This window comes from Colletotrichum navitas (assembly GCF_030913465.1).
Source record: "Colletotrichum navitas strain CBS 125086 chromosome Unknown LY79scaffold_177, whole genome shotgun sequence".
NCBI classification, from domain to species: Eukaryota; Fungi; Ascomycota; class Sordariomycetes; order Glomerellales; family Glomerellaceae; genus Colletotrichum; species Colletotrichum navitas.
The window spans coordinates 1-24,788 of NW_026850723.1; the positions used below are offsets into that span (position 1 = coordinate 1).

At 43.1% G+C, this 24,788-nt stretch overlaps 7 protein-coding genes across 7 annotated transcripts; 3 read left to right on the forward strand and 4 right to left on the reverse strand.

The window, feature by feature from the left end:
• The first annotated feature begins 4,533 nt into the window (after positions 1-4,533).
• LY79DRAFT_644608 (trypsin) lies at positions 4,534-6,188 on the forward strand. The gene is made up of 2 exons (XM_060562426.1): positions 4,534-4,727; positions 4,800-6,188. Exon 2 carries the CDS (start codon positions 4,925-4,927, stop codon positions 6,062-6,064), a length of 1,140 nt encoding a protein of 379 aa, XP_060407173.1. The 5' UTR covers positions 4,534-4,727; positions 4,800-4,924; the 3' UTR covers positions 6,065-6,188.
• Positions 6,189-7,065: 877 nt separating this feature from the next.
• On the forward strand, positions 7,066-7,546 carry LY79DRAFT_573089 (uncharacterized protein). The gene has a single exon (XM_060559434.1). It carries the CDS (start codon positions 7,178-7,180, stop codon positions 7,487-7,489), a length of 312 nt encoding a protein of 103 aa, XP_060407174.1. The 5' UTR covers positions 7,066-7,177; the 3' UTR covers positions 7,490-7,546.
• A 2,809-nt stretch (positions 7,547-10,355) lies between these two features.
• LY79DRAFT_573091 (cytochrome P450) lies at positions 10,356-12,558 on the reverse strand. Its single transcript, XM_060559435.1, has one exon. It carries the CDS (start codon positions 12,271-12,273, stop codon positions 10,471-10,473), a length of 1,803 nt encoding a protein of 600 aa, XP_060407175.1. The 5' UTR covers positions 12,274-12,558; the 3' UTR covers positions 10,356-10,470.
• A 1,054-nt stretch (positions 12,559-13,612) lies between these two features.
• On the reverse strand, positions 13,613-17,336 carry LY79DRAFT_585124 (cytochrome P450; the record flags this gene model as incomplete). Its single annotated transcript, XM_060560470.1, has 9 exons — positions 13,613-13,652; positions 13,777-13,784; positions 13,882-13,883; positions 13,998-14,007; positions 14,336-14,348; positions 14,497-14,504; positions 15,908-16,010; positions 16,042-16,917; positions 16,987-17,336. 9 exons carry the CDS (start codon positions 17,334-17,336, stop codon positions 13,613-13,615), a joined length of 1,410 nt encoding a protein of 469 aa, XP_060407176.1.
• Positions 17,337-17,419: 83 nt separating this feature from the next.
• Positions 17,420-18,136, reverse strand: LY79DRAFT_120900 (uncharacterized protein). The gene has a single exon (XM_060550779.1). The coding sequence runs from the start codon at positions 17,966-17,968 to the stop codon at positions 17,504-17,506; it is 465 nt and encodes a 154-aa protein (XP_060407177.1). The 5' UTR covers positions 17,969-18,136; the 3' UTR covers positions 17,420-17,503.
• A 171-nt stretch (positions 18,137-18,307) lies between these two features.
• Positions 18,308-20,010, forward strand: LY79DRAFT_675065 (cytochrome P450; the record flags this gene model as incomplete). The annotated part of the gene is made up of 4 exons (XM_060564391.1): positions 18,308-18,509; positions 18,568-18,596; positions 18,654-18,863; positions 18,937-20,010. The coding sequence occupies 4 exons, from the start codon at positions 18,308-18,310 to the stop codon at positions 20,008-20,010; spliced, it is 1,515 nt and encodes a 504-aa protein (XP_060407178.1).
• Positions 20,011-20,716: 706 nt separating this feature from the next.
• LY79DRAFT_675066 (ergosterol biosynthesis ERG4/ERG24 family protein) lies at positions 20,717-22,311 on the reverse strand (the record flags this gene model as incomplete). The annotated part of the gene is made up of 4 exons (XM_060564392.1): positions 20,717-20,728; positions 20,779-20,920; positions 20,983-21,390; positions 21,449-22,311. The coding sequence occupies 4 exons, from the start codon at positions 22,309-22,311 to the stop codon at positions 20,717-20,719; spliced, it is 1,425 nt and encodes a 474-aa protein (XP_060407179.1).
• Positions 22,312-24,788: the final 2,477 nt, after the last annotated feature.

The following is a 24,788-nucleotide window of genomic DNA, read 5'->3' on the forward strand; positions in this document are numbered from 1 at the left end:
TATATAATAGTTATAAGCCTAGTTTATGCTATATACCTTAATAGTATAGCCCCTAGCTAGTGTCTAAGCATTATAGACCCTAGGGGTTACAATTTCCCCCTAAGGTAGAAACTATAAAAAACCACCCCTATTAGCTTAGTAAGTAGATTACTAGCAAGACTATAATAGTAGTAAAACTAAAAAAGCAGTAAGTCTATAACAGTAGTTAGACTATAAAAAGCCTTTTATAATCTAAGGAGGTATATTATACAGTAATATAAGGTATTAGTTACTACTATATAATTAATAGTGTTATTTTTATATATAATATATAGCTACTAGTAGTAAAATAAAAAAGGCTATAACTACTTATTATATTAGCGTTAGCTAGGCTACCTAATTTACTAGGCCTACTAGGTTTAATACTTTAGTAAAAAGCCTATATAGCCTTTCTTTATATATATACTAAAGCTACTAAAGTAAGTACCTAGATTAAGTAAAGACCTATACCTTAAAGCTAGTTAAAATTAGCTTTATTAAGATAGTTATTATTTTTTAGCTTTAGCTTATAAATTAAACTATTATCTTATTAATAGTAAAATTAAAGCTAGCTATATAAAAGAAGTCTTTAGTTACTTAGATATAAGCTAACTATTAGTTAACTTTCTAGTATATATTTAGTATCTAGGCCTTTTTTTACTCTACTAGCTAGTTCTAGGCTAAGAACTTAAAAAAGTTAAATAACTAAAGCTAAGTATAAAGTTACTAAAAGTAGTCTTTAGTTATAAAGTATATAAATAAATATATAAGGTTTCTTTTTATTATTAAGTTAACTAATATTTTAATATTTAAGATTTAAGGTATATACTTATATAAATTAAAATACTTAAGAAAAAGTAAATCTTATTAGTAAAAGTATTTTTTTACTAATATACTTATAACTTTTATTAATAAAAGCTAGTCTTAAATAATAGTACTATATTTATTTAATTAACTTATTATTAAATTAACTATAAAGGTATATAATAAAAAAAAGGTTAATTAAGATATTAATATTAGATAACTTATAGACCTTAGGCTACTAGTCTAGTACTTTAAAAAAGATAAAAGAGCCTAGAGGGCCTAGGTCTACTAGAGGCTTATTAGGCTAGATTATTATATTATTATACTACTTTAGGTAGTAGTTATTTAGGTAAGTAATAGTAAGGTCCTTTAGTAGTACCTTTATATAAATAGTACTATAAATAAAGGTATCTAAATTAGAAGATATTATAATTTTAATAATAATATTAGTAATAATATTAAAATTAGTAGTAGTTATTAATAATATAATATTTTAAAATAATATATTATTATATATCTTTAAAAATAAAAAGTAAAAGTAAAAAGGGATCTATATTAAGGTTAATAAGGTCTACTTATACTTAAAGAAATAGCCCTTTAAGTATAAGTAGACCTTACTAACTTTAATAAAAGGTAAAAGTAAATTAGACTATAGTAATTAATACTAAAAGCTAATAGTTTTAAAGTACTTTTATTTATATAGTATTTTACTTATACTAAAAGTACTAATAATATTTATTTTTATATAAAGATATATTATAATTTAAGTAACTTTACTAGGTTTTTTATTACTAGTTACTAAATATTTACTTAAGAGCCTTTTATTACTATATATTATACTAGAAGTAAAATAAAGCCTTTTTTTATAATTCTTATTAGTAGTCTAATAATAAAAGATTAGTCTTTTATTTATAAGACTATTACTAAAGTTATAAAACCTAGTAACCTTTTACTAATACTTTAAACTATTAAATAAGCTAAAAAAAAAGTAGTTATTACTATTAATATTAGTATATAACCTTTAGTTACTTTAGGCTTTTTTTTTAGCTAAAGATAAAAGGTATTAATAATAATAACTTTAAATAAAAAAGTCTAAGTAATAGCTTACTAAGATTCTTAATATATATAGTAGTTAAAGTAATATAAGACCTTTATATAGTTACTAATATTTATTTTATTTATAGTATAATTATAGTTATTTATTAGCTAAAGGACTAGAAGGTCTTTTTAAATATCTAGGCTAAAAACCTCTTAAGTAGTCTACTTTACTACTATTTTACTAGCTAGCTAGTAGTAGCTTTAGACTATACTTTTAGCTTAGTTACTTTAATATACTATAGTAAAAAAAAGTATAAAGGTATTATTTTTTTAGTTAATTTAGTTAACTTATATAAAAATAAACTAGTTAATATATATATTTATATACTAAAGTAGTTTATAAATATATACTAGGCTATTAGTAGTAAAAATATAGTATATTTAGTCTTATAGAATACTTTAGCCTTTTTTACTTTTTTTAGTAATAAGTATAATATTAATACTACTATTCTTTTAGTATATACTAAAGGCTTTAACTTACTAGCTTTAAAAGGCCTAGAAAAGCCTAACTAAAGTAAAAAAGTTATTTAAAAATATATAATATATAGCTATTAGTAATAAGGTAAAAAAGGCTATAACTACTTACTATATTAGTATTAGCTAAGCTACCTAATTTACTAGGCCTACTAGGTTTAGTGCTTTAGTAAAAAGCCTATATAGCCTTTTTTTATATATATACTAAAGCTACTAAAGTAAGTACCTAGATTAAGTAAAGACCTATACTTTAAAGCTAGTTAAAATTAGCTTTATTAAAATAGTTATTATTTTTTAGCTTTAGCCTATAAATTAGACTATTACTTTATTAATAATAAAATTAAAGCTAGCTATATAAAAAAAGTCTTTAGTTACCTAGATATAAGCTAACTATTAGTTAACTTTCTAGTATATATTTAATATCTAGGCCTTTTTTTAGTCTACTAGCTAGTTTTAGGCTAAGAACTTAAAAAAGTTAAATAACTAAAGCTAAGTATAAAGTTACTAAAAGTAGTTCTTAGTTATAAAGTATATAAATAAATATATAAGGTCTTTTTTTTATTATTAAGTTAACTAATATCTTAATATTTAAGATTTAAAGTATATACTTATATAAATTAAAATACTTAAAAAAAAGTAAATTTTATTAGTAAAAGTATCCTTTTACTAATATACTTATAATCTTTATTAATAAAGGCTAGCCTTAAATAATAATACTATATTTATTTAGTTAACTTACTATTAAATTAACTATAAAGGTATATAATAAAAGAAAAAGTTAATTAAAGTATTAATATTAAATAACCTATAGACCTTAGGCTACTAGTCTAGTACTTTAAAAAAGATAAAGGAGCCTAGAGGGCCTAGGTCTACTAGAGGCTTATTAGGCTAAATTATTATATTATTATACTACTCTAGGCAGTAGTTATCTAGGTAGGTAATAGTAAGGTCCTCTAGTAGTACCTCTATATAGATAATACTATAGATAAAGGTATCTAAATTAGAAGATATTATAATTTTAATAATAATATTAGTAATAATATTAAAATTAGTAGTAGTTACTAATAAAATAATATTCTAAAATAATTTATTATTATATATCTCTAAAAGTAAGGGGTAAAAGTAGAGGGGGATCTATATTAGGGTTAGTGAGGTCTGCTTGCACTTAAAGGGATATATTTGCCTTAGTAACTATTTTTCAGGATTCAAGTTTCCAGGGCCGCCAGGTTTGAACACACGAAGAATGTTGCCTGTAGTGTGCATTGTGCCAAGAGATAGGAAGGTTACAACGCTTAGCAGATCGACTGCTACAGCCTATCACATTGTACAAGTTAACGCCTAAAGGAAGCGAGACCGCCTTCTACAAATGCCCAGTGAGTGACGCCTTTGATTGGCTTTCAAAATATTTAGTGTAGCCCACTAATTACCGATAACGCTCTATTGATCTTGGCAAAGATGCCGTTGGATAAGAGGTGGAGAAATCAAATACCGAGAAACGTTTTTTTCTTCATACTTTCACCGTTTCTTGACCTTCCATATAGAGCTTGCACTTCAGTTGATATGGCTTGGCCTTGCCTTGCTGATACGCTCTCGGGCCCGTTTGCCAACATAACATCGCCCAGCACTACAATGATTGTACTACCTTCCTAGAAAACGAGCCAAGTAAACCAGAGACCTACAAGTGTCGAGCCACTTGTCGGTATTCCAATCTATCCTTTCTGCTCTCATTTCATCATTTCCCGGCCCACTAAAACAGCCCTGATTGCTATTATCAGCTGCTTACAAAGTGGGCATTGCACTGTATGACCGCTGACAGCTAGCGGATTAGAGACTTGAACTTCTATTGAAAGCGTAGAACCTTATTTCAACAATAACTAATGTTGACTTGACACATGTTGCTGCTGTTGTTATCTGCCGGAGACCTGGCATACATTTCACTGTCGGCTTGCCCGAATAGGATATACCGCCGGTGAAAATCCAATGTAATAGACCTGGCCTATCATATTGCCAAGGACACGGGAATGCAGGACGTGTGATTTATCGACCGCGATATGCCGACCGGGAATCGCAGCACCTTATCTATCGAAAGCTCCTATCAGATATCTGTCCGTTCTCTTACTCCTTCCTACTTGGCTCTATGCCACTGGATCGCGGGGTAGGGAGCCTCAAAGATGCCTTTTCAGGACTGCCCTCCAGATACTGCTGTCACATTACATAGCAGATGTCTTTTGAAGTGCCTTTTGAGGAAGGCAGTACTGATGCTATGAATTGCGGTTGTAACATCACAAGGTAATTAAGGCGTATTAGGAAGGAGGAACTTGGCAACGACTGGTGTAAGGCGTGACTCCATTTTGGACAGCGACAATATGAGCGTGATGCTAAGCAAGATGCCAAGTATAAATAAGTGTGCACATTCTCATCCAGCATATCATTTCACAGCCAGCAGCATCACAGCCTCAAGTTACATCCCATCTTTTACTCACAACAATAAGGCCTCTTTTTCTCCCGTGTTATCTTCCGAAAGTCAGACATGGAGCTCTCTAGATACCTTGCTCTCCTGGCAGTCATCCTGCCCGTTGCTTACGGTGCTCCGACGCAGGCTGCGACCAGCCTTCACCCTAAGATCTTGGCCGCCATGAAGCGTGACCTTGGATTGGACGCCGAGGCTGCCACTGCTCGCGTTGCCTTCGAGCACGGTGCCACCGACATCATCGAACAGCTGCGCACCTCGACGGGCGACTCGTTCGCCGGTGCTTGGATCTCCGCGGACGGCACCACTCTTAATGTCGGTGTCACTGATGAGGGCCTGGCCGCTGAGGTGACCGCTGCCGGCGCTACGCCAGCCATCGTGTCTAACAGCCTCTCCAAGCTCGAACAGGCTAAGGTGGCAATTGACAACCTGGATATCAGCCAATCCAAGGCCCGCGACACGAGCTCGGCTGACTCTGGCATTGCATCGTACTACGTTGACGTTGCTTCCAACAAGCTCATCCTGGAGGCACTCGCCGGTAGTGTCGCTCATGCCGAGTCGCTGGCCACCCAAGTCGGACTCGCTGCATCCGACTTCGAGGTGCGAACTGTTGAAGAGATGCCGACCACCTTCGCGACAATCCGTGGCGGCGACGCTTACTACATCAACCGATCGGCTAGGTGCTCTATTGGCTTCTCGGTCACGACGGGCTTTGTTTCAGCTGGCCACTGCGGGACCGTAGGTTCTTCTGCCACCACTAGCAGCGGTGCGGCGCTCGGAAGCTTTGCGGGCTCGGTCTTTCCAGGCAGCGCCGATATGTCCTTCATCCGCAGTAGCAGCGGAAACACTCTCAGTGGCACCATTAACGGCTACAGCCGGGGCACCCTGCCTGTGTCCGGTAGCACTGCAGCCGGCGTCGGATCCAGCATCTGCCGCTCCGGCTCCACCACTGGTGTCTACTGCGGCACAGTTGGGGCCCTCAGCGCGACGGTCAACTACGCCGAAGGACGTGTCACAGGTCTCACTCGCACCAGTGTGTGCGCCGAGCCTGGTGACTCCGGCGGCTCTTTCTACTCCGGCGCTCAAGCCCAGGGTGTCACCTCCGGAGGCTCGGGTGACTGCAGTTCCGGCGGCACGACCTACTTCCAGCCGGTCAATGAGATCCTGTCGACCTATGGTCTTACGCTGGTCAGGTCTTAAACAGCTAACCGCGACGGCTGTCAGTACTGCTCAAGCTGTGTTACATTTTCTTTCGAAGTACATACGACATTTGAAATCCACCTTTGAATCTCTTCAAGTATTTAGTCTCTACTAGGAAATGAACATCCATTACATACTGCGTTCCCATCAATCTGAATCCATCCGTGGCTCCTCGTTTGATTAGTGCTGTTAAACCTTGCACAATTGTTTCAAGGACTACTACCGCAGAGGCTGTAGAGTATGTATATCAGTATTCCTACCGAGATGAGCTACAAGGCACGAAGATCTCAGTTGGTACTCAGTGGCGCTTTAAGCCATGGAAATAAACAGGTCAAGTCGGTCCATAATGCCTGAAAGTAAAAACCCAAGCGCGGTGTTGCTCATGTGGATAGAGGCCTAGCGCAGGAACCACGAAAAGAGTTACCGCTTGAGACTATGGAAAATATGTTGTGGATATGAATACGCAGAAAACAGAGGCAAAGGGCGACATGAGACGACGTAATGAAAAGAGTTTAGGGGCTTGGTTGTCTCCCCTCTCTCAGGCCTTGGTACATCATGACATCAGCTATTTCAGCTGAAAATATACAACAGCGTGCTTCTTTTTCTTCCCTCTTCTTGCTGGTACTCCATATTCTTCACTCTTTTCTGGCGGTTATCACAAGAAAATGTCAATCTCTTCTCATTCCACTAGGTCATATTCCAACCGTTCGCGTTTTGCTGGTCCTTTCAATAGACAGTCGCACTCGTCATGTGCCAAAAGTTACGCAACTCAGCCCGGACTCAACGCCGAGGCCATGAGACAGACGATCCACAAAATCGATCAACCGGACCTGTAGCTCTGTGTAGTACAGACCGAATGACGCCACTGGTGTCGTGGCCAGCGCCGACTGGCCTCACGCTCCGCCCCTTATTCTGGCCTGAGGCGTAGTAGGTCCGTCATGTCACTCGTTGCTCTCGGTTGATGCCCCGGCCGTCACGATTCATCCCTTGCAAATCAAGAAGTAGCTGTGAATCTAAACTGGCCGTAACATCAAGAGGCGCAACTACTTGACCCTGCAGGCTGGGGGCAGGCTTGTGCAGTTTCAGATCCACCGTCAACCTCAAGCTTAAGCGATGCTGGCCTCGACATTGCTCCTCCTCGACATCGCTCCCGCAGCTGCTGATAAATCCAGTACGAGTCACCCTGCGGGGCTTGGATCTTCACAGGCTCCTCCTGAATGTCTCACATTGAGCTTTTGTCGGCTCTTGGCAAGGTTGATACCCATGAAATGTGAGTATACTCTGTTTCTTGCCTTAGCATGGACAACGCTTGTGGTAAATCGTTCATCATCGCAGGTGCGTGGACAGCCCAGGTGCCTTCCATATCTGGCATATGAGCAGAAGCATCTGAATGGAAGAGTAATGACTTCCGACCGTCGCACGTGAACTGGGCCTAGCTAGATAGGTTGGTGGGCTCCTGCCTTTTCATGTTATAACTTTGGCTGATATGTTGCGGTGAAAAACGGATGTATGACTACAAGAAAGAGTGAATGATACGCAGCAGTCATATTCGGGGCAAAACTGGACTAATGGCAGCTTGTCCATTCGGTTACTTTTGTTCGTGGTGAAATTCTTAACATGAGCGATGGTCCCAGCTAGAAAGTCACCAATTTTCATTTTTCCAGGAAGTTTACCCAAGTAAGACTGACCAACACCTTTGATGCCTATGGAGTCAAAGTCTCTCACATGCGTCACATAATAGAACCTACTCTGGCTCTGTCGTTCGAAGCCTTTTCTATTGTCCTTTGGCATATAATCAAGTTCAGTCCCGTCAAGTATTATATACAACTATACCCTATTAGAAAACTCAGGATCCCGTCTAGGGGACTTATTGGTACTATATTGGTGTGGCGGCGTAAGGCCTTGGTCCCAGCCCTAGAGTGTTCCAATTGCCTATTTAAACCATAAGTCAAAGCACCTACTTTCTAATCACCCCCACATTGCAATCATACATATCCACCTTATATCTACCCCTAGCTACTACTAACCACTATATATATATTATTACTACTTTTATAGTTTTTATCTAAATAACTTTATTTTTTTAGTATCTATTCTTTATTACCTTATAGTTAAATATACTAAGTTAAAAATTACTTAAGTAATAAATACTATTACTACTAGTAGTAGTATATACTAAGTATTTAAGACCTATAGTATCTTATTTACTACCCTCTAGAACTATTTATTTAGTACTTAAAAGAAAGCTAATACCTTTAAGAACCTCTAGTAACTACTAGCTACTTAGAAGGCTAGCCTAGCTAGTTAAGTAACTACCTAGGTTAACCTTAGGCTATTATTAACCTATTAATAACTAAAGGACTTTACTTATTATATTCTTTATACTATAAGAGATACTTAACCTTTAGGTAAAAGGTAAATAAATAGCTTTATTTAAAAGAACTTATTTATTAAGGTCTAAAGAAGTTAATTTATTAATTTAAAGTATATTAATAAAGTATTTACTAAGGTTATTAAAGACTAGTTTAAATATTTTACTATACTTTATATTTAAGCTATTAAACTAGCTAATAAATATAATATAGATAAGACTAGTATTCTTAAGGGTAAAAGTAATAATAAGCTAGTACTAAATAAGGCTATAATAAAGATAATAATAAAAAAGTAGCCTAAATTATAAGCCTAGGTATTTATTATTAAGTATATATTTACTAAAAGTATTCTTATTTATTTTTTAGTTATATATAAAAGTAAAATAGTCTAGTAATAGTAGTTCTTTTTTAATTTTACCTTATATAATAAATAAAAGTTTATAGTAATAAAGAATAAATAAACTACTAATAATACTATTATTAAATAGTTATAAAAGGTCTTTTTTTTTAGACTAAGCCTTTTTAACCTAATTAGGCTAAACTACTTATCTTAGATAAGTATAAAAGCTATATAATAATAGATTTTATATAAATATATTATACTAATAATATTTATTTATTATTTTTATTATTATATACTTTTTATATTCTTTAGCTACTTAACTAGTTAGTCTTTAGCCTTATTAAAGTAGTATATTAAAAAAAGCTTAAATATTTTAGTTAGTAAATTAACTTTACTATTATAAGTAAAAAAAACTTTTTTTTTTACTATTAAAAGGCTTATTTAGCTAGTCTAACTATTAGTAATATTAAAAGTAGCTAAAAATATACTAAGTTATAGCCTATTAGTACTATAAAGCTACTTATAAATAGGCTACTAGTTTAAAAAGTAATATTATTATTAATAATACTATTAATACTACTTAAAGTAGCTACTAAAGATACCTATATAGCCTAGAATACTTATAATATAAAAGAATAAGTATTAGCCTTATCTATAGTAAAGTAGTCTATACTAAAGAAAATAAAAGACTTTAGAGACTAACTATAGCTCTTTAGCTAACTAAAATAAAATATTATTATATAATACTAACTATTTAAAAAAGTTAAAAAAGGCTTCTAAGAAAAGTCCTATAAGCTAGCTATTACTTAGTAAAAAATTAGCCTTCTAAAAGCCTAGGTTACTAATAGTATATTTAAAAAATAAAAGGCTATTTATATAAATACTAATATAAAGTTTATAATAATTAAAAAGGTATTATAAGCCTAGATAAAGGTAAGTAAGGTTAAAAGTAATATAGATAAATCTAGTATATCTAAATTACCTAGTAAGGCTAAAAGTTATATTATTATAGTATTTAGATAATGTTAGTAGTTAATTAAATAAGGTAGTAGTTATTATAATAGTGATGTTTTTGGGTGATTGTAATGTGGGGGTGATCAGAAAGTGGGTGCTTTGACTTATCCATCACGAAGACTTTCTGCAGTTGATCTCCTTGCTCCCTTACGAGATATACTGCAACTTCTTCGTTCTATAGTGCCGATCAGTAAAAAAGTCAAGCTGGGTACTTTTGCAGTTCCTTCCGATACTTGTGAGACCTGCCTTGGTGATGCCTGGAACGTTATCAAAAGGTTGCGAAAGCCAACGTGATACGTGATAATCACCTCACTTGAAATATAATTCGCCATGTCTACTTGTGATATTCGAGGGTGAGTTACTCCAGGGCGTAGTGGTTTCCATCAAGTCTATCTAGAAATGATAGTTAGCATTTCACATACTTAGAAACTCTGTTCCGCTACTTAAGCAGCTAAGGGCCGAGTATCCAGTCTGTTCGCTTTATACTAGATGTCATGGATCATTGGATGTCGTGCGGTCATGTGTAATCGCTGTTCCAGCAAATATGAAGCTAAAAGGAGTATGAGAGTAAAGTGTCTGTCGTATAAGATAGTGTATTTCCGTAACTATGTTTTCTTACATTCCTCAATATAATTGTCTTTTGTATCATCGAGAATTGCTTATGAGATCTCGTCGCTTCAGTCCCGCTTCATGATCCGCATACGTAAGCCGCCACTCTCGCCTACATCGTATACACCGTCCATGACTAAAGTCATCTTGGGAACGCTGTTTTGCATCATACCGTCCAATCTCTGCTCCATAGCTCTCTTGTCCTCTCCAGGCAGCGCAACGGCCTGAAGGCGGTGATGATGAAGCAGCTTCAGCATGACTGCCGCGAATTCGACTTGTCCCATCTTCTGTCCGGGGCAGACACGAGGACCGTACCCCCACGGAATAAAATAGCCTTTCGGAGGTTGAACTAGTGTCCTTCCGGCCTTGCCGGTGTTGTCGATCCAACGCGAGGGGCGGAAACGGCATTCGTCGGGAACAGTTTCGCCGCCGGTGCTCTCCTGTACGAAGGCTGGGTCGGACTCGTGGTTGTTATCGCGCCATGCTTTGGGATCCATGTGCAACGCGATGTTGTCTATGAGTACAGTGGCACTGGCCGGTAGCAGAATGGTGCCGTTTGACACGTCCAACTTCTGCGCCGTCGGACTCGTCCGAATCACGTGGACCGTGGGCGTGAAGAGGCGTAGCGTCTCAAGCATGACGGCCATGATGCGCCTAACTTTTGGAAACACGGCAGCGTAGTCGGGTTCCAGGCCTTCTTCCGCGAGGCTCATCAGGCTGTCAACCTCGCCGAAGAGCCAATCCTGCCATTCCGGATACCTCGCGAGCAAGACGAGGGCGTAGGTAAGAGTGTTGGCCGTTGTCTCGAAACCGGCTGCGGTGAAGAGGAACAAATTCCCCTTGAGCTCCTCCTGGGTCAGGCCGTCGCGCGCGTCGCCCTGCGTCGCGGAAGCTCGCAATAGGTGATTCATAATCGTAGCCCTGCCCTCGGGGCCCATGGCATGTCCATTTGAGATGCGTCGGCGTTCCTCGTCGAGCAGGGACTCGGTGTGGATCGGGAATTCGCGCTTGCCGATTCCCAGCTGCCTCATTCTCTGATGACCGGGTAGCCACGACGGCCAGTTCAGGAGCACGGGGTTGGGGATGACGATGGCACCAGTGCAATGCTCCATGACTACTTTGCAGGCCTGGATGTAGGTCATCTGGAATCCAGGCTTGGGCCTCTCGCTTCTTTGGTGCCGCCACGGCGCAACCGCGCCCATGCCTGCCTCACTGAGGACGTGGATAGTGATCCTCTTTATATTGTCAAATAAGGCCGTGGATTCGGCAACGTTTGTCTGGCTCTTTTCTGTGCCCTCGATTGAGAATAACTCCCCGAGCATGCCTTCCGTCTGGCGGATGGCTGAGTCGAAGATGGCCTTGGAAATGCGGTCGTTGATGACGGCTGCCACGACCTTGCGCTGCCTCGCCCATCTCTCACCGTTCGTAGTGAGTACGTTAGGGCCAAAATGTCCCAGGAACAGGCCGGTCAAAGCCGGCATGTGGAAGTCGCCGGTACGTCTCAGTACCTCGGTGGCGACAACGGGGTCGGCGGTCCAGAGCTCAACACCCCCAGCGCTGGCGACCACCAAGGTTCTGTGCCCGCCCTTTACGGCTCCATATTCATCGAATGGGCGACGCCTTTCGTAAAACTCCCATCCGTATATGGTGAGCACCAAGCGCTTCCAGACACGCGTGGGGATATTCCGCTTCAGCCACGGGCGCAAGGGGACTGACACCAGAATCCAGAAGAGGTTGTTTGGGTCTACTGGGTATACGAGGACCGGGAGACCGGTGCTCTTTGCGGCTACGACGTTTGATATGAACCGATATGCGGCAGTAGATAGAAACAAAACCCCCAGAGAAACGATGGTGGTGAGGATGAGCGCCATTGTTCGCGCGATGGTTGGATGACACGACAGCTTAGACGCAGAACATTTCGCGAACCATGATACTATGAGAGTATGAGACCTTGGCGTAAACAAGAAGACTTTGCAGGTTATTTCTTGCCAGAAACCCTCCACACGCCACGGCTTCGGGCCGACTGCAACGGAACAACCTTGCGCAGAATACTTCGTAATCGCGAGCTACGTTGACAATACCTTGTTTTCCTGCGAAGGATGCACAGCCCTGCACCCAGCCACCATCACAAGAGCTGCAATGACCAAGTTGGGGAGGTGGCACCGAATCCATCATCGGGATGATGCGGGGGCATGTATAAATATTGCTGCGTGTTGTGATTACCTGTGGAACGTGTGCCGGTCGTCACCGAACTCATCCTCCGGATGCGGGCAAGCGGGGACATGTATGGATCTTGCTCCGTGTTGCGCTTACATGTGGAGCGTGTGTAAGCCGGCGTCCCGGATACGGAATGACTCGTGGGACACGCATTTGGGTAGGTCACGTACGACGATTAATAATACTTGGTATGTCTGCCTTGCACCCAGAGTAGTGCAGGGGTCAAAGCATCCTCCACTACGACGTATTCCCAACTAGGCCATCTGCTCATCGTCCATCACCAGCCCGCCCTTGTCCGGATACATTAACTGTGGCCCGAGGAGGCTCTTACTACGCGTATTACAATTGCCTCTTGAGGCGACGGTTCTTCCCGCATCTCCCCACTTTATTAGGCAGCCTTCACATTGACCGGTGGCAAGATCCACACATCTGGCTAGGGGTAGAAAATCGGTGCTGATTGAATTGGACCAAAACAAAAGGTCAATTTGATCGTTGCTAATGATGATGCAGAAGGGAAAACACCCCCTCAGTGCTGACTGTCAGGTCCTGATTTTATGACCCATTGGTACGTACCCGTACCTTCCAGGGGTGGACACGACTTTACAGGCTAAATTCTAAAGTGCGGCTGATTAGGTACCGTATCCTCTGAGCAAATTGGCCAACCGCTAATTTTCAGGCCAACGGCAAAGAGTATCGCGGCCACCAGACAAGGGCTAGCGTGCTGACAGAAACAGGGATCTAGAAAGGCAAAAGCAGGGGACAGTCATTTACGTCAGCAGGAAGTTAAGGCGTAAGAACAGTAAATAAAGGGCAAGTAGGCAAGTACCGGTAGGTAAATAGGTAGGTAGGTTAACTGTTTTCTATGATAGGTTTAGCGCTGTGAGCGGCCACTCTCCCCTTTGCCGTTAGCCTGAGAATTCGCGGTTGGCCAATTTGCTTAGAGGATACGGTACTGTATCCTCTTAGTAAATTCGCCTATAGCTAATTGACGAGCTAACGGCAAGGGGGAAAGTGGCCGCATATAGCGCTAAGCCTATTTAGGAAAGTAGTTAGCCTATTTACTTATCTACCTACTTGCCTACTTGCCTACTTGCCTACTTGCTTACTAGCTAGCTAGCTTATCTACTACAGTTAACTTTGCTAACCTACTAACCTACCTACTAACCTACTATAATATTTATAATACCTAACTACCTACTGCTAAGTAAAATTAACCTAAATATTTTACTACTATTACATAAGAAGATAAGTAAAAAGCCTACCCCTATTATTAAGTAATAATATACACTAAAAAAAACTACTTAATAAGTTAAAAGGTTATATAGGCAGTAAAAGTAAGTTAATATACTACTATACCTTAAGTACTACTATTACTTACTTTCTCTTAGCTAGTAATATTACTAATAGCCTAGTAATACCCCTCTTAACTTTACTAATAGCCTCTACTACTTAACCTTTTAAGAGGCTACTAACTACTTTAAGATACTTATAAGAACTATTAAAGATTAGTATAACTAATAGTATATAATTATTAGCCTATTAGTATATAATTATTACTTAAAATAGCTAGTAATAAAAGCTAACTTATATAGTTACTTTTAATAATAATAAGCTAGTAATAAGGTTATTATAACTAGATAGTTTAAGTAAGAGGCCTAAGCCCTTTTTATAGCTAACTATCTTAATACTTTTATTACTAGTAACCTACCTACTTACCTTTTTTAATTTTCTATAGGTTAGTTTAGTAGTTTTATTATATAATAGAATATTTTATACTACTAGATTATAAAGTAAGCCTTAAAGCTATTTACTAAATACTTTACTATTATTACTAACTTTTTTTACTTTAACTAATAGGTTAGTTAGCCTTTATTTACCTATTAGCCTATTAATAGGCTTTAATTTTTACTTAACTATATTATTAACTTTAATAAGACCTTTATCCTTTTTAAGTACCTTAATAGCTTAACTTAGGTAGCCTAAGGGGCCTATACTATAGCTAGTAAGACTAACTATAGTAGCTAAAGTAAGTAGTAAGCTACTTTTATTCTCTATATTTTTACTAATAAGGTCTAATAGCTACTACTAAAGCTTATTTTTTATAGTAAGCCTACTAGCCTTAGTAGCTAACTTAATATATATAAAGATAACTTATATAGTAAAAAAATAATAGTTAAATATAATAATATAGTCTATAATAATAAGTATTTTCTTAAGTAGTAGCTAATAAATAAATTTTTTTTTTTATAATAAAGTAAAAATACTTATTAGTTATAAATATTACTACTTTTTATAAGACGCCTACTATACTATTATAACTTTAATTTAACTATATAATACTTAGCCTTATACTACTAAGTATAACCTTTTTTTTTTAACCTCTAGATATTACTATTAATAAGCCTTTTAAGTAGTAGTTATCTAAGGTAACTAATAAGTATATATAGTAAATAAAGTAAGCTACTGCCTACTAGCCTAGCTAGCTTATTTAGCTACTTTAACCTATTTAACTTATTTAACCTAGCTAGCCTAGTTAGCCTAGCTAGCCTATTAAGTAGTCTATATTAATAAAATATATAATAGTTACTTATACTATTATAATAGCTACTTATTACTTAGCTAAGAAAAGTAAAATAGTCTAGTAATTTTTTCTTTAGTATAAGATTAGTAGTAACCTAGATAAAAGTAATATTAATAAAATTTAGATTAAGGATATATTAAATAAAAAGATATTATAAGATAATTAAGATAACTTTAACTATAATACTTATATAAAAAAAAATTAATATAAGAAGAGATATCTAATGTTAATATAAATAATAACTACTAAAAGTATATATCTCTAGCTAAAGATGTCTAGTAACCTATTAAAAATAGTTTAATAAGGCTATAGGAGATCTAGAGTAAGAGGAAGAGAGAAAATCTAATGTTAACTATAAGTCTGTTTACTAGCCTTTGCTACTTAACTTGCTGCTAATGTATATGACTAACCCCTGCTTTTGCTATATCTAGATCCCTGTTTCTGCTAGCACACTATACCTCTCACAGCAGCCGCAATACCCCTTGCCGTTAGCTTGTCAATTAGCTATAGGCGAATTTACTGAGAGGATACGGTAGGTGTTCTGTCACTCGCTTAACTCGGACCCCATAATTATCCGAGATAGCCTGAAACAGCTAGTGACCACCGATCCGACTAGGCCTAAAATGGAAGGTGGTCTGCGATCCCCTACTACCATCATCTCCTTATCCACCACTATTATTGTTGACCCACCACTTGTAACCGCTTACTCTGCTCAACATTGCCAAGTTAACCGCTAGCTGCTCGGCCGAATTGAGCGAGCAGATAGCTGAGTGAGTAGATACGGCAATAGTGGGCTGCTCAAATCCCAGGCTGCACGTGGTCGAAAATGACACGCACTGACTCCACGCCCTCCCGACGCTTTACAGTGACCTCGGGGTCACGGCGCATCGCCGGTAAGCCCAGCATGGTCTCTTTGTGCTTCGGTAACACCCCGGCCTCGAGCTCGTCGCCGCTGGCAGGCCTGATTTCAAATGCCAGCAGAGTCTTGGCCACCAACCCGAGCGTCATGTTCAGCGCGAGGTAGCGCCCTGGGCACTGGTGCATGCCAGGCAGCCCAAAGACGTTGAGGTGCTTGACGAGCTCCTTGTCCGGCTGCCCTTTCTCTCCAAGAAACCGGCTCGGCCGGAACACGTCAGCGTCGCTCCCCCAGATGGCCTTGTCGAAATTGTGGAGGTGGATAGGGGTCATCACGATGGAGCCCTTCTTGAGCTGGTACTTGCCGGCGAAGAGGGCGTCCTCGTACACGCCTCGCGTGACGGGCGCGTCCCCAATCGTGCGCAGCAGCTCGTACCACGTGGCCACGAGCAGCGGACAGGAGCTTCGGATGCGATCGACGTCAATCACCAGGTTGGAGGAGGACGAGGGCGATTTGTCTTCCGCCAAAGCATCCAGCTCAGCCACGATCATCTTCATGAGCTCCGGGTCGCCCACAATGTTACAGAAGGCCCGTGTAATGAGGTTGATCACGTTGGACATGAGCCCCACGATGGCCACCAAGTGGCAGTCGGTAAATCCTTCGCGGGGGACTTCCAGGGACTCGTAGATCCTAGCGAGATGACCGAAAAGAGTGGTTTTCTGTGCGCCAAGCTCGCCGTAGGCCTCCTCTCTCACGGCGTCGTCGATTTTGTTACGCACATACGCCCGCGCCAAGACGAGCTCCGACGGTATCAGCCACGGGATTGGATTGCGCAAGTCCTCTAGACTTTGGATGAACAATCTTTGGCAAGGGGGGGTTAGTCTGAGTCACACCATCCGCCTTTTGGGGTTTTCGGGATGTGACACCCACCTTAGGTGCGTCCGGAAGTCTTGCTTTTGGAAGGGTCCCGCCCGACCCCAGAAGACAGAGCCCATCGAATAGGAGAGTAGGTCGAAGACCCAAGCTCCAACCCGTGCTCGGCTTGCCGGGTCCTGACCCGTTCCGCTTTCTTTCCAATGCTCTTCGACCTCTCCGTCTAGCTGGGACGCGTACGCCTTGAGATTCTGCAGGTTCCTGAGCTCGCCGTTGAACAGCTTCGACAGCTCCCGCTTGAAGATGCCGGTGTCCGGGTCCGTGAGAAACTTCTCGCTGGCCGGCACGAGACCCATGGCGGGCCCAACAGCCACGTGAAACACGGACATCAAACTCAAGCACCGCATGCTGGTGAATGCCTTGATACTGGCGGTATCCAAGGGATGCAGTAGGTGAATATCCTGGCCGGGCAGCTTTATGGTTGCTATCGGCGAGCGTTGGGCCGCGCTGAAGGCATCGGTGTGAGCCTAGGGCGGAAAGGATACACAGTACACTGCGGTAGCTAGCATTTTACTCACCATAGTGACGAGAAGTATAGGTTGGATCCCTTGGTTGCGATATGATAGATGTGCCCAATGTACGGGATCCAAGAATAGAGCACGGGAGGGGGGCTTCCCGGTGTGACTGATGCATCTTGCGGGTAGTTCCGGCGTGCGAGCACACGCGCGAACACCCACGCCGCAACAAGAGACGCCAAGAATTTCGCCATCAGTTGGAACTCCATGATAAGCGTGAGAAGCTGAGAGATGCTGGCTGGGTGGTCGGAGGTCCGTTGATGTTGAGTTGTTGAAAGACCAAAGAGATGGCTAGGGGGGAAACGGAAACGCCAGAGCCGGTAAATACTAACTTGTTTGCGCTCAAGTTCGGCTCTAGACCGAAATGGCATTCTTATTGTTATCTGTCTATTCTTGGTATGCATCAGAAACCGCAACAATGAGGGAGTTCTCGTGGGTCGTGTATCGGACCCACAATGCTGCATCCTGTACAGACAAGCATTTACATCCCAAAGTAACCCAAGGCTTATGGTAGGAATAGCATGAAGAGGGGCAGGCTAGCTGCCTACATCACCAGCTGTGGCAGTTGAAGACTGGGCCACTGATGGAATGATGATGGTCAGAAGCGGCCGGGTTCAAGACCAGCCAGGGGCTACTCGCCCGAGTGAGTTTACATGTCCAGCTACTAGAGCCTAGACGATAAAGCTCTTGTATCAACGGCCTTCCCTCCTCATCCTACGCACTTGGCCCCCGTTATCGAGCTCCTCAAGTCATCTTGTGATCCATCCACGTATTTACAAGTAGTGAGAAAACCACCCGGGACAATGGTATCATTCCTCTTTGCGGCAATCGGCGTTGCAGCACTTGTCGGTCTTTGTCAGGTTCTGTACAATATCTTTTTCCATCCACTACGAAACTTCCCTGGTCCTTTTCTAGCGGGGGCAACCTCGGGATGGAAGGCCTGGAAAGAGGTCGTTCTGAAGGAGACTTTGGCCCAGGAGCTCTTTGATCTTCATAAGAAATACGGTATGAGCCCCTGATGAGAAGGTGTCAACATGGGCTGACACGACATGCTTGGTTGCAGGTGATATTGTTCGCGTCGCCCCAAACGAGGTGAGTTGTTCCCATCAAGACACCCGTGACAAACCGCTTACTGTATATCTTGGACAGCTTCACTTTGGAAAAGCATCTGCATTCCACGATATCTATCACGGTAGCAAGAGATGGGATAAGGATCCAGGCCTCTACAGTACGCCCGGCGTCAAGACCGGGTCGTTTGTGTTCCTCAAGTACGCCCAAGCAAAGGAACGAAGGGAGGTCCTTCTACCAATGTTTTCCAAGAAAGCCATCCAGGACCTCGAGCATCTCGTCTGGCGAAATGTGAGTGCCTAGTGCAATAGTAAGTCGCTCCAGCCCGTTCTAACCAGCAGGGCCACCCGGCCCCCATCCACAGGCCAACCGCCTAGCCTCCTCCATAACCGCCACCGACGCGGCAAAGAGCTCCATCGACCTTCTATACGCGTTCCGCTCCTACACCCTCGACACCATAATGTGCTTCACGTTTGGCAACTGCGTCAATGCCGTCGATGCCCCCGGCTTCGCGGATCCCTTGATTCTCGCCATGGACGCCAGCCTGCGCATGCTGCCCATCCTCAAAAACTTCCCCTTCGTCCGCAACCTCATCTACGCCGTGCCGCCCGCGTTCGCCATGAAAGTCATCCCCAACGCCGCCCGCCTCGCCCCGCGCCTCTACCAGGTCCGCGACCTCATCCAGAGCCAGCTTCACGCGGTGCTGCAGTGCCCCTCCAAGCTCGACGACGTACCGCACCAGACCATCTTCCACCGCATGCTCGACCCTAAGGCCTATCGCAGCCGCGCCATACCGGACATGACGGCGCTGCATGACGAGGGCTTCACCCTCATCTTCGCGGGCGCCAACACTGTTGCAGACACGCTACTCATGGGCCACTGGCACACCATGCGCCGTCCGGAACTGCTCCGTCGGCTAAAGGACGAGCTCGCCACCGTCTGGCCCCACCCCGAGACGAGCCCGCCACCAGCGCTGCGCGACCTGGAGAGGCTCCCGCTGCTGACGTCGACAATCAAGGAGGCGCTGCGCTTCATTCCCTCGGGCGTATCACTGACTCGGGTTGTGCCGCCGGCCGGAGCCGTCATCGCGGGCAAAGATATCCCCGGTGGCACCGCCGTCGGCATGGCAATTCTCCACGTCCACATGGCTGGTGAGGTCTGGGGTGACGACGTCCTGGAGTTCAAGCCGGAGCGGTGGCTTGACGGAGCGAAGCAGGATCTGGACCAATGGCTTGTTGCCTTCAGCAGAGGCCCGCGTATGTGCTTCGGGATCAACCTGGCCTGGGCAGAGCTGTACATCGCCTTCGCGACGATGATTAGGCGTTTTGACCTGTCCATCGATGGGACAACGGCCGAGGACATGGAGTGGCGCGAGTGTATCGCAGCGTATTACCCTCGGAGGCATCTTCACGCATGGTGCCCCCCAACTCAGTCGTGATCCCGTTTGGTTCGGGGAGCATGTGCTTTTTACTATTAACCGGGAAGACCAGACAATTGAACAATATGGCAGTTGATAGAAGTTTTGCTCTCGGTAATTCGAGCCCCCCCTACCTTTGCATTCTCCCAGTTGTACACCCACACACCTTAACTTTTGTGCAGTCATTCCCTTTGTCCTTATATGTAAGACGTACAAACTCGTACTGTTTGGCGAGGACGCGGAAAACCCCAGGCGCCGTAAAGCACCCGGGCTGACCGAGTGAACCCACCGTCGAAGAGCCATCAGGCACTTCACGGCGACCGAAGAAGTTATTTAAAGATTTCCTTAAGCCTGGAATAGTCGGACGACCACAGATGTCACCTGTAGCCAGTAGACGAGACTGGATTTTAGGCGCCCTTTGCACATAGGGACGTACCAGGCGTTAAATAAAACACACACACCTTTGTACCCCCCCACACCCCAACGTGTAACTCACAAACCCTTCAAGATTGAAACGGGGACCCTGGAGTTTATGATGCAGTGACGCTGGTAGAGCGAAATTCTGATGTTAAGCACAAATCCTCCAACCCAGCACAGACTGCAAAGCTCATGTTTGCGCAAGAAGACTACAGCCATCTCAATCGAGCTTGGCTGTAGACTATGGCCATCACATGAATTGATATCCAGCTAGTCATCTCCTGAAGCTCGTGCCCCCTTCTAGAGCTCATTATATGAGGTACTGTGCAAGTGTTAGCAAGTCATCGGGTCAAAGCAGTTCCTTCAACTCACGGGGATGAAAAGGTAGGGCACGTCCTTCTCGTAGCGCTTCCAGGCCTCGCCATACTTCCTTCGGCACCGGTTGATGTCTCTGTTGGTGCGGTGGATGATCATGACCATGAAGAAGACGAAGTAAAACCACGGGAAAGGGCTCCTTTTTTCAAATCTTGTTAGCGGTCTTTGTTGATGTGTCCAGCAGACCAAGCAACAACTTACTTGAAACCAGTAATCATACCCCAGGCGAAAGAGAAGAACATGTCGGGCACATAATTCGGCTTGCGGATAATTGCGAACCAACCATCCACCATGATACGGTCACCAGCATCAGTCTCGATGACTTTGGGGTTCTCGATAGCCTGCCAAGGCACCTGGGGGAACGTCTTGCGCTTGACGAGCTGACCCTTCTCCTGGTGCCGGAACGCGTTCTTTTGGCCATTGGCGCTATCCCACATCCAGTAAAAGAAGACGTAGGTAACAGTAAATGCTGCCAGGGCATAGGGGTTCCAAGAGTACTCAGAAGGGTCGTGATAAGCCAAGTACAAGGCGCAGTGGCAGTAGGTGAAGGGCACGCCGGCCATGTTCCAGAAGGTAAGTAGGAAACCAAGCTGTTCAAAGTACATATCCCTATGCAATAATTAGCCTAGCCCAAGGCTCTCGCTTGTTGCTTTCAACAACTACTTACCAGCTTGTGATAATCATCTGCTCAGCCTTGGCGCAAGCGTTGGTGTACAAATAATGCGCAAAGCCTAAGAAGACCACTTCTTTTGATATATAGCCATATATTTCATACTGCCGAGCACCTACAGAGCAGGTGATAAGAAAAAGGATGAACCATGGGATCCGGACCTCGTAAAACATCTTGAAGTCAAGAATACCAATGCGAGGATTCAGCTCAACACCCATAAAAAAGTCGTAAATAGGATACCCGGTAACTCTATGCGTACGTCCACGGAGAGTTGCTTGGAAGTATACGATAAAGCTGTTTAAGAAGCCAGACAGGATAGCAACTGTCATAATGGAGCCGAATTCGTCAATGAGAGTATACAAGGGAAAAACCTTTGTTATGTGCAACGTAGCTGCAATAACAAGCGTTGCGTAGAAGCTGGTGAATGCTGAACAGTAGTAAGGTAGTTTCTTGCCGCCTTCATGATGCAGCGGACGACCGTAATTCATCACACCTGGCATGTAGCAGTACATGAGAGCCTCGCCGATGAAGAAGACCCAGTAGGCAACCCAGGCCTTGGCCGTCGGGTAGGCTCCCTCACGGACGAGACGGGCGAGGTGAAGGCCAAAATCGGACCAGGACTGGCCGGGTTCTGGCAGAGGAAGTCGACCCTCGTAATATTCCGCGCCGATCCACATGTACCACATGATCAAGGGGAAACCGATCATCAAGCTCAGGGTGCCAAAGGAACCGCCGAACTCGAACTCGTCCGAGGCGCCTTCAGCCAAGGTGGCTACTTTGGCGGTCTTGGTCGTATCCTTTTTGGTCGCCATCGCCATCGCCACACCATTCGCGACGTCGTTCCTCGGTTTTACCGCCATGATACGCCGGAATTAACGTGGCCAGTAAAGGTCAAAGAGTGCTGCTGAGATGAAGCAAGAAACGGTGAAATGTGCAATGTTAAGATGGAAGTTTCCTCTCTCAGACAGAAGTAGCACACAGGCGATGGATAGATAAGTATGGAAGACAAAGAAAAGTGGATAAAGGAGCATGGAATGTTTGCTGTGGCAGTAAGATAACGCATCCTTGAGCAATTTTGTGCGCCAACATGTGTTGGATGCATCTCTCATGTAGCCTAATTAGCCGGCATCTACTTTCGGTAGGTACGTACCTGGCAAACACATGCAGCTCTCGTCTAGCACTAGGCGTACGTCGTACGGTTAGATTCGCTACGACGTTACACTAACTCAAACGGGTCGGGAGTACGGAGTATACGTACGGAGTACGGATACACGTACGAAGTACTACTAGGTATATGAAGGTTTACGACGTATGATGGGTAAGTTATACCCCCCCCCCCTCCTCCCCCACATGTATCAACCCACGGACCATGCGATAAATCTGGAGAGCTCCAGCAAAACTTTTGTGCAGTGATCCGTATACTCCAGTATTTTCTGTGCATCTCTCCTGCTTCAATCAGGTTGAGAAGTACCTAGATTCTGCCTAGGCCTGGTTTAGTATGGTAGATGCATGAATATGTGGGTCTAGTACATGGCAGGGTGATACCGTATAACTTTTGCCTGCAACGGCATAAGGGGTCACCGAAGAGTACCCGTAATCCCTGGTACGAGTGACGTACCGCTAGGCAGGGGCATAAGGCTTTAGCTTGAGGCTTTTCCCCACACACCCTGGGAAGCGAAATTAGAGCCAAATCCTCTCCGCCAATTAACCCTAGTCGTAGGGCTTCAAGAAGCTGACTTAGGCTAAGCCTAGTCTGTAATTGGCAGCCGCTGCCTGTGTCCTGTGCGAATCTATCCTTACCTGCCTCACGGACGAGTAAGCTCTTACGTCGTACAGATTCGATCCTCCGGAAAACAGCTAGCCTAATCACAGCACAAGCTGACCAACGTGCACCAGAGTGAGTGTGCAAGATGGGGTGTTCTATTGCAGGACAGAATGGGCACTATAATGTCGTCCGCATTCTCCTCGACTCAGAAGCAACACAACAAGCGACTCCTTCTATGTGGCTGAACCTACGGGGGAACTGGTTGTCGCTACTTACGGGTTTCACCTTCTTAGGGTTTGTGGTTACACTTTTAGCCTTTTTTGGTCTTGCTGAGGCACACCCTGACTGAGGGAGGCCGACCCACGGATGGCCTGTAAGGGCTAGTTCCTATCCTTTGACACCGCGAGGTCATAGGTGGGAGGGAAGGAAACGGATCCGACCATCCGTGCCGAGCCATGGACCAGGAGTGAAATAGAGGAAGCGGAAGTCGAGATAGATTGTGTTGCGTATGCTATGCGGAAGGTAATAGGTAGACGGGAAATGTGAAAGACTTTTATTAATATGTATTTCTTGTCCGATTGTTTCTTGATCTGTAGCTCCCAGGGCCGTGTCATGCCAGCATTCTTATTGAAAATAACACCAGCGCCCTTTTTAAGATCTGTTCCTTTATATCCAAGGGCGAAACTCTTTTGCGGGGCCCGTTAGTCTACTGAGGCTGATGTTGTATTTAACCATTCCGTGTCTGAGTCCAGGGCTTTTACCACAAAGTTTACACCATTAGTCTTTGAAGCTCTCGATGATGTCTTCAACAAAACACTTCGCGCGGCTCCTAGTCATCACTTGCTGTCTAGCCAACGTAAGATAGACAGGTGCCAGCGTCAATCCACTGATGTATAGTCAGCAGCAACCATGTAGTCTTGTAGACGGTGAGATAGTAACATATCGCCAGGATCACTGGTCACTTAGTATTGAGGCACTTGCCCCTCTTGGGACACTCCTTAGCAGGCTCTACTACTACGGTGTTGATGCCAGGCGGACATTCAAATGGGGTTTTCGAAAGGGATATTTGGGGCAAATCGTTGAATCACTAGTCTTCTCGAGTATAGGCACGTATGCGCTGCTGGTTCTAGTCCTCTTCTCGACCAGCAAGGCGACCAGATCACTATCACTGAGTAGGTGATTAAGGCGGCAGCGGAAAACGAAGAGAAAGGCAAGGAGATCATGACACTACTTCTCGACTAGCGAGGCGACCAGATCATGAGCATCTCATGAACGTGACAGGTCGGGAAACCTTACCTTGTATAGGAGACCGCTAACAAAAAGAGCGCCAATGCTTCCCCCGCTCGCTGCATAGAGCATTAGTAGTAAATGGTTTCGAATCCTTGCTCACTCATTTGGGACAGACAGATCAATCCAAACCGCCTGAATGACTCGGTCAGAGACTATCGGGCCAAGGTTGTACCTAGGTTTTTTGATGTCCTCAAGGACCCCTTCCTTCATTAGGATATTTCTCGGGACCTTCTTGCCCCCTTTAATTATATATAAGGGCAAGACACTCCAAGACCAGTGGTT

Bases quoted from the DNA above. Each gene is read 5' to 3' on its own strand.
- LY79DRAFT_644608 (XM_060562426.1), top strand. From the start codon at position 4,925: ATGGAGCTCTCTAGATACCTTGCTCTCCTGGCAGTCATCCTGCCCGTT.
- LY79DRAFT_573089 (XM_060559434.1), top strand. From the start codon at position 7,178: ATGCTGGCCTCGACATTGCTCCTCCTCGACATCGCTCCCGCAGCTGCT.
- LY79DRAFT_573091 (XM_060559435.1), bottom strand. From the start codon at position 12,273: ATGGCGCTCATCCTCACCACCATCGTTTCTCTGGGGGTTTTGTTTCTA.
- LY79DRAFT_120900 (XM_060550779.1), bottom strand. From the start codon at position 17,968: ATGCAGCATTGTGGGTCCGATACACGACCCACGAGAACTCCCTCATTG.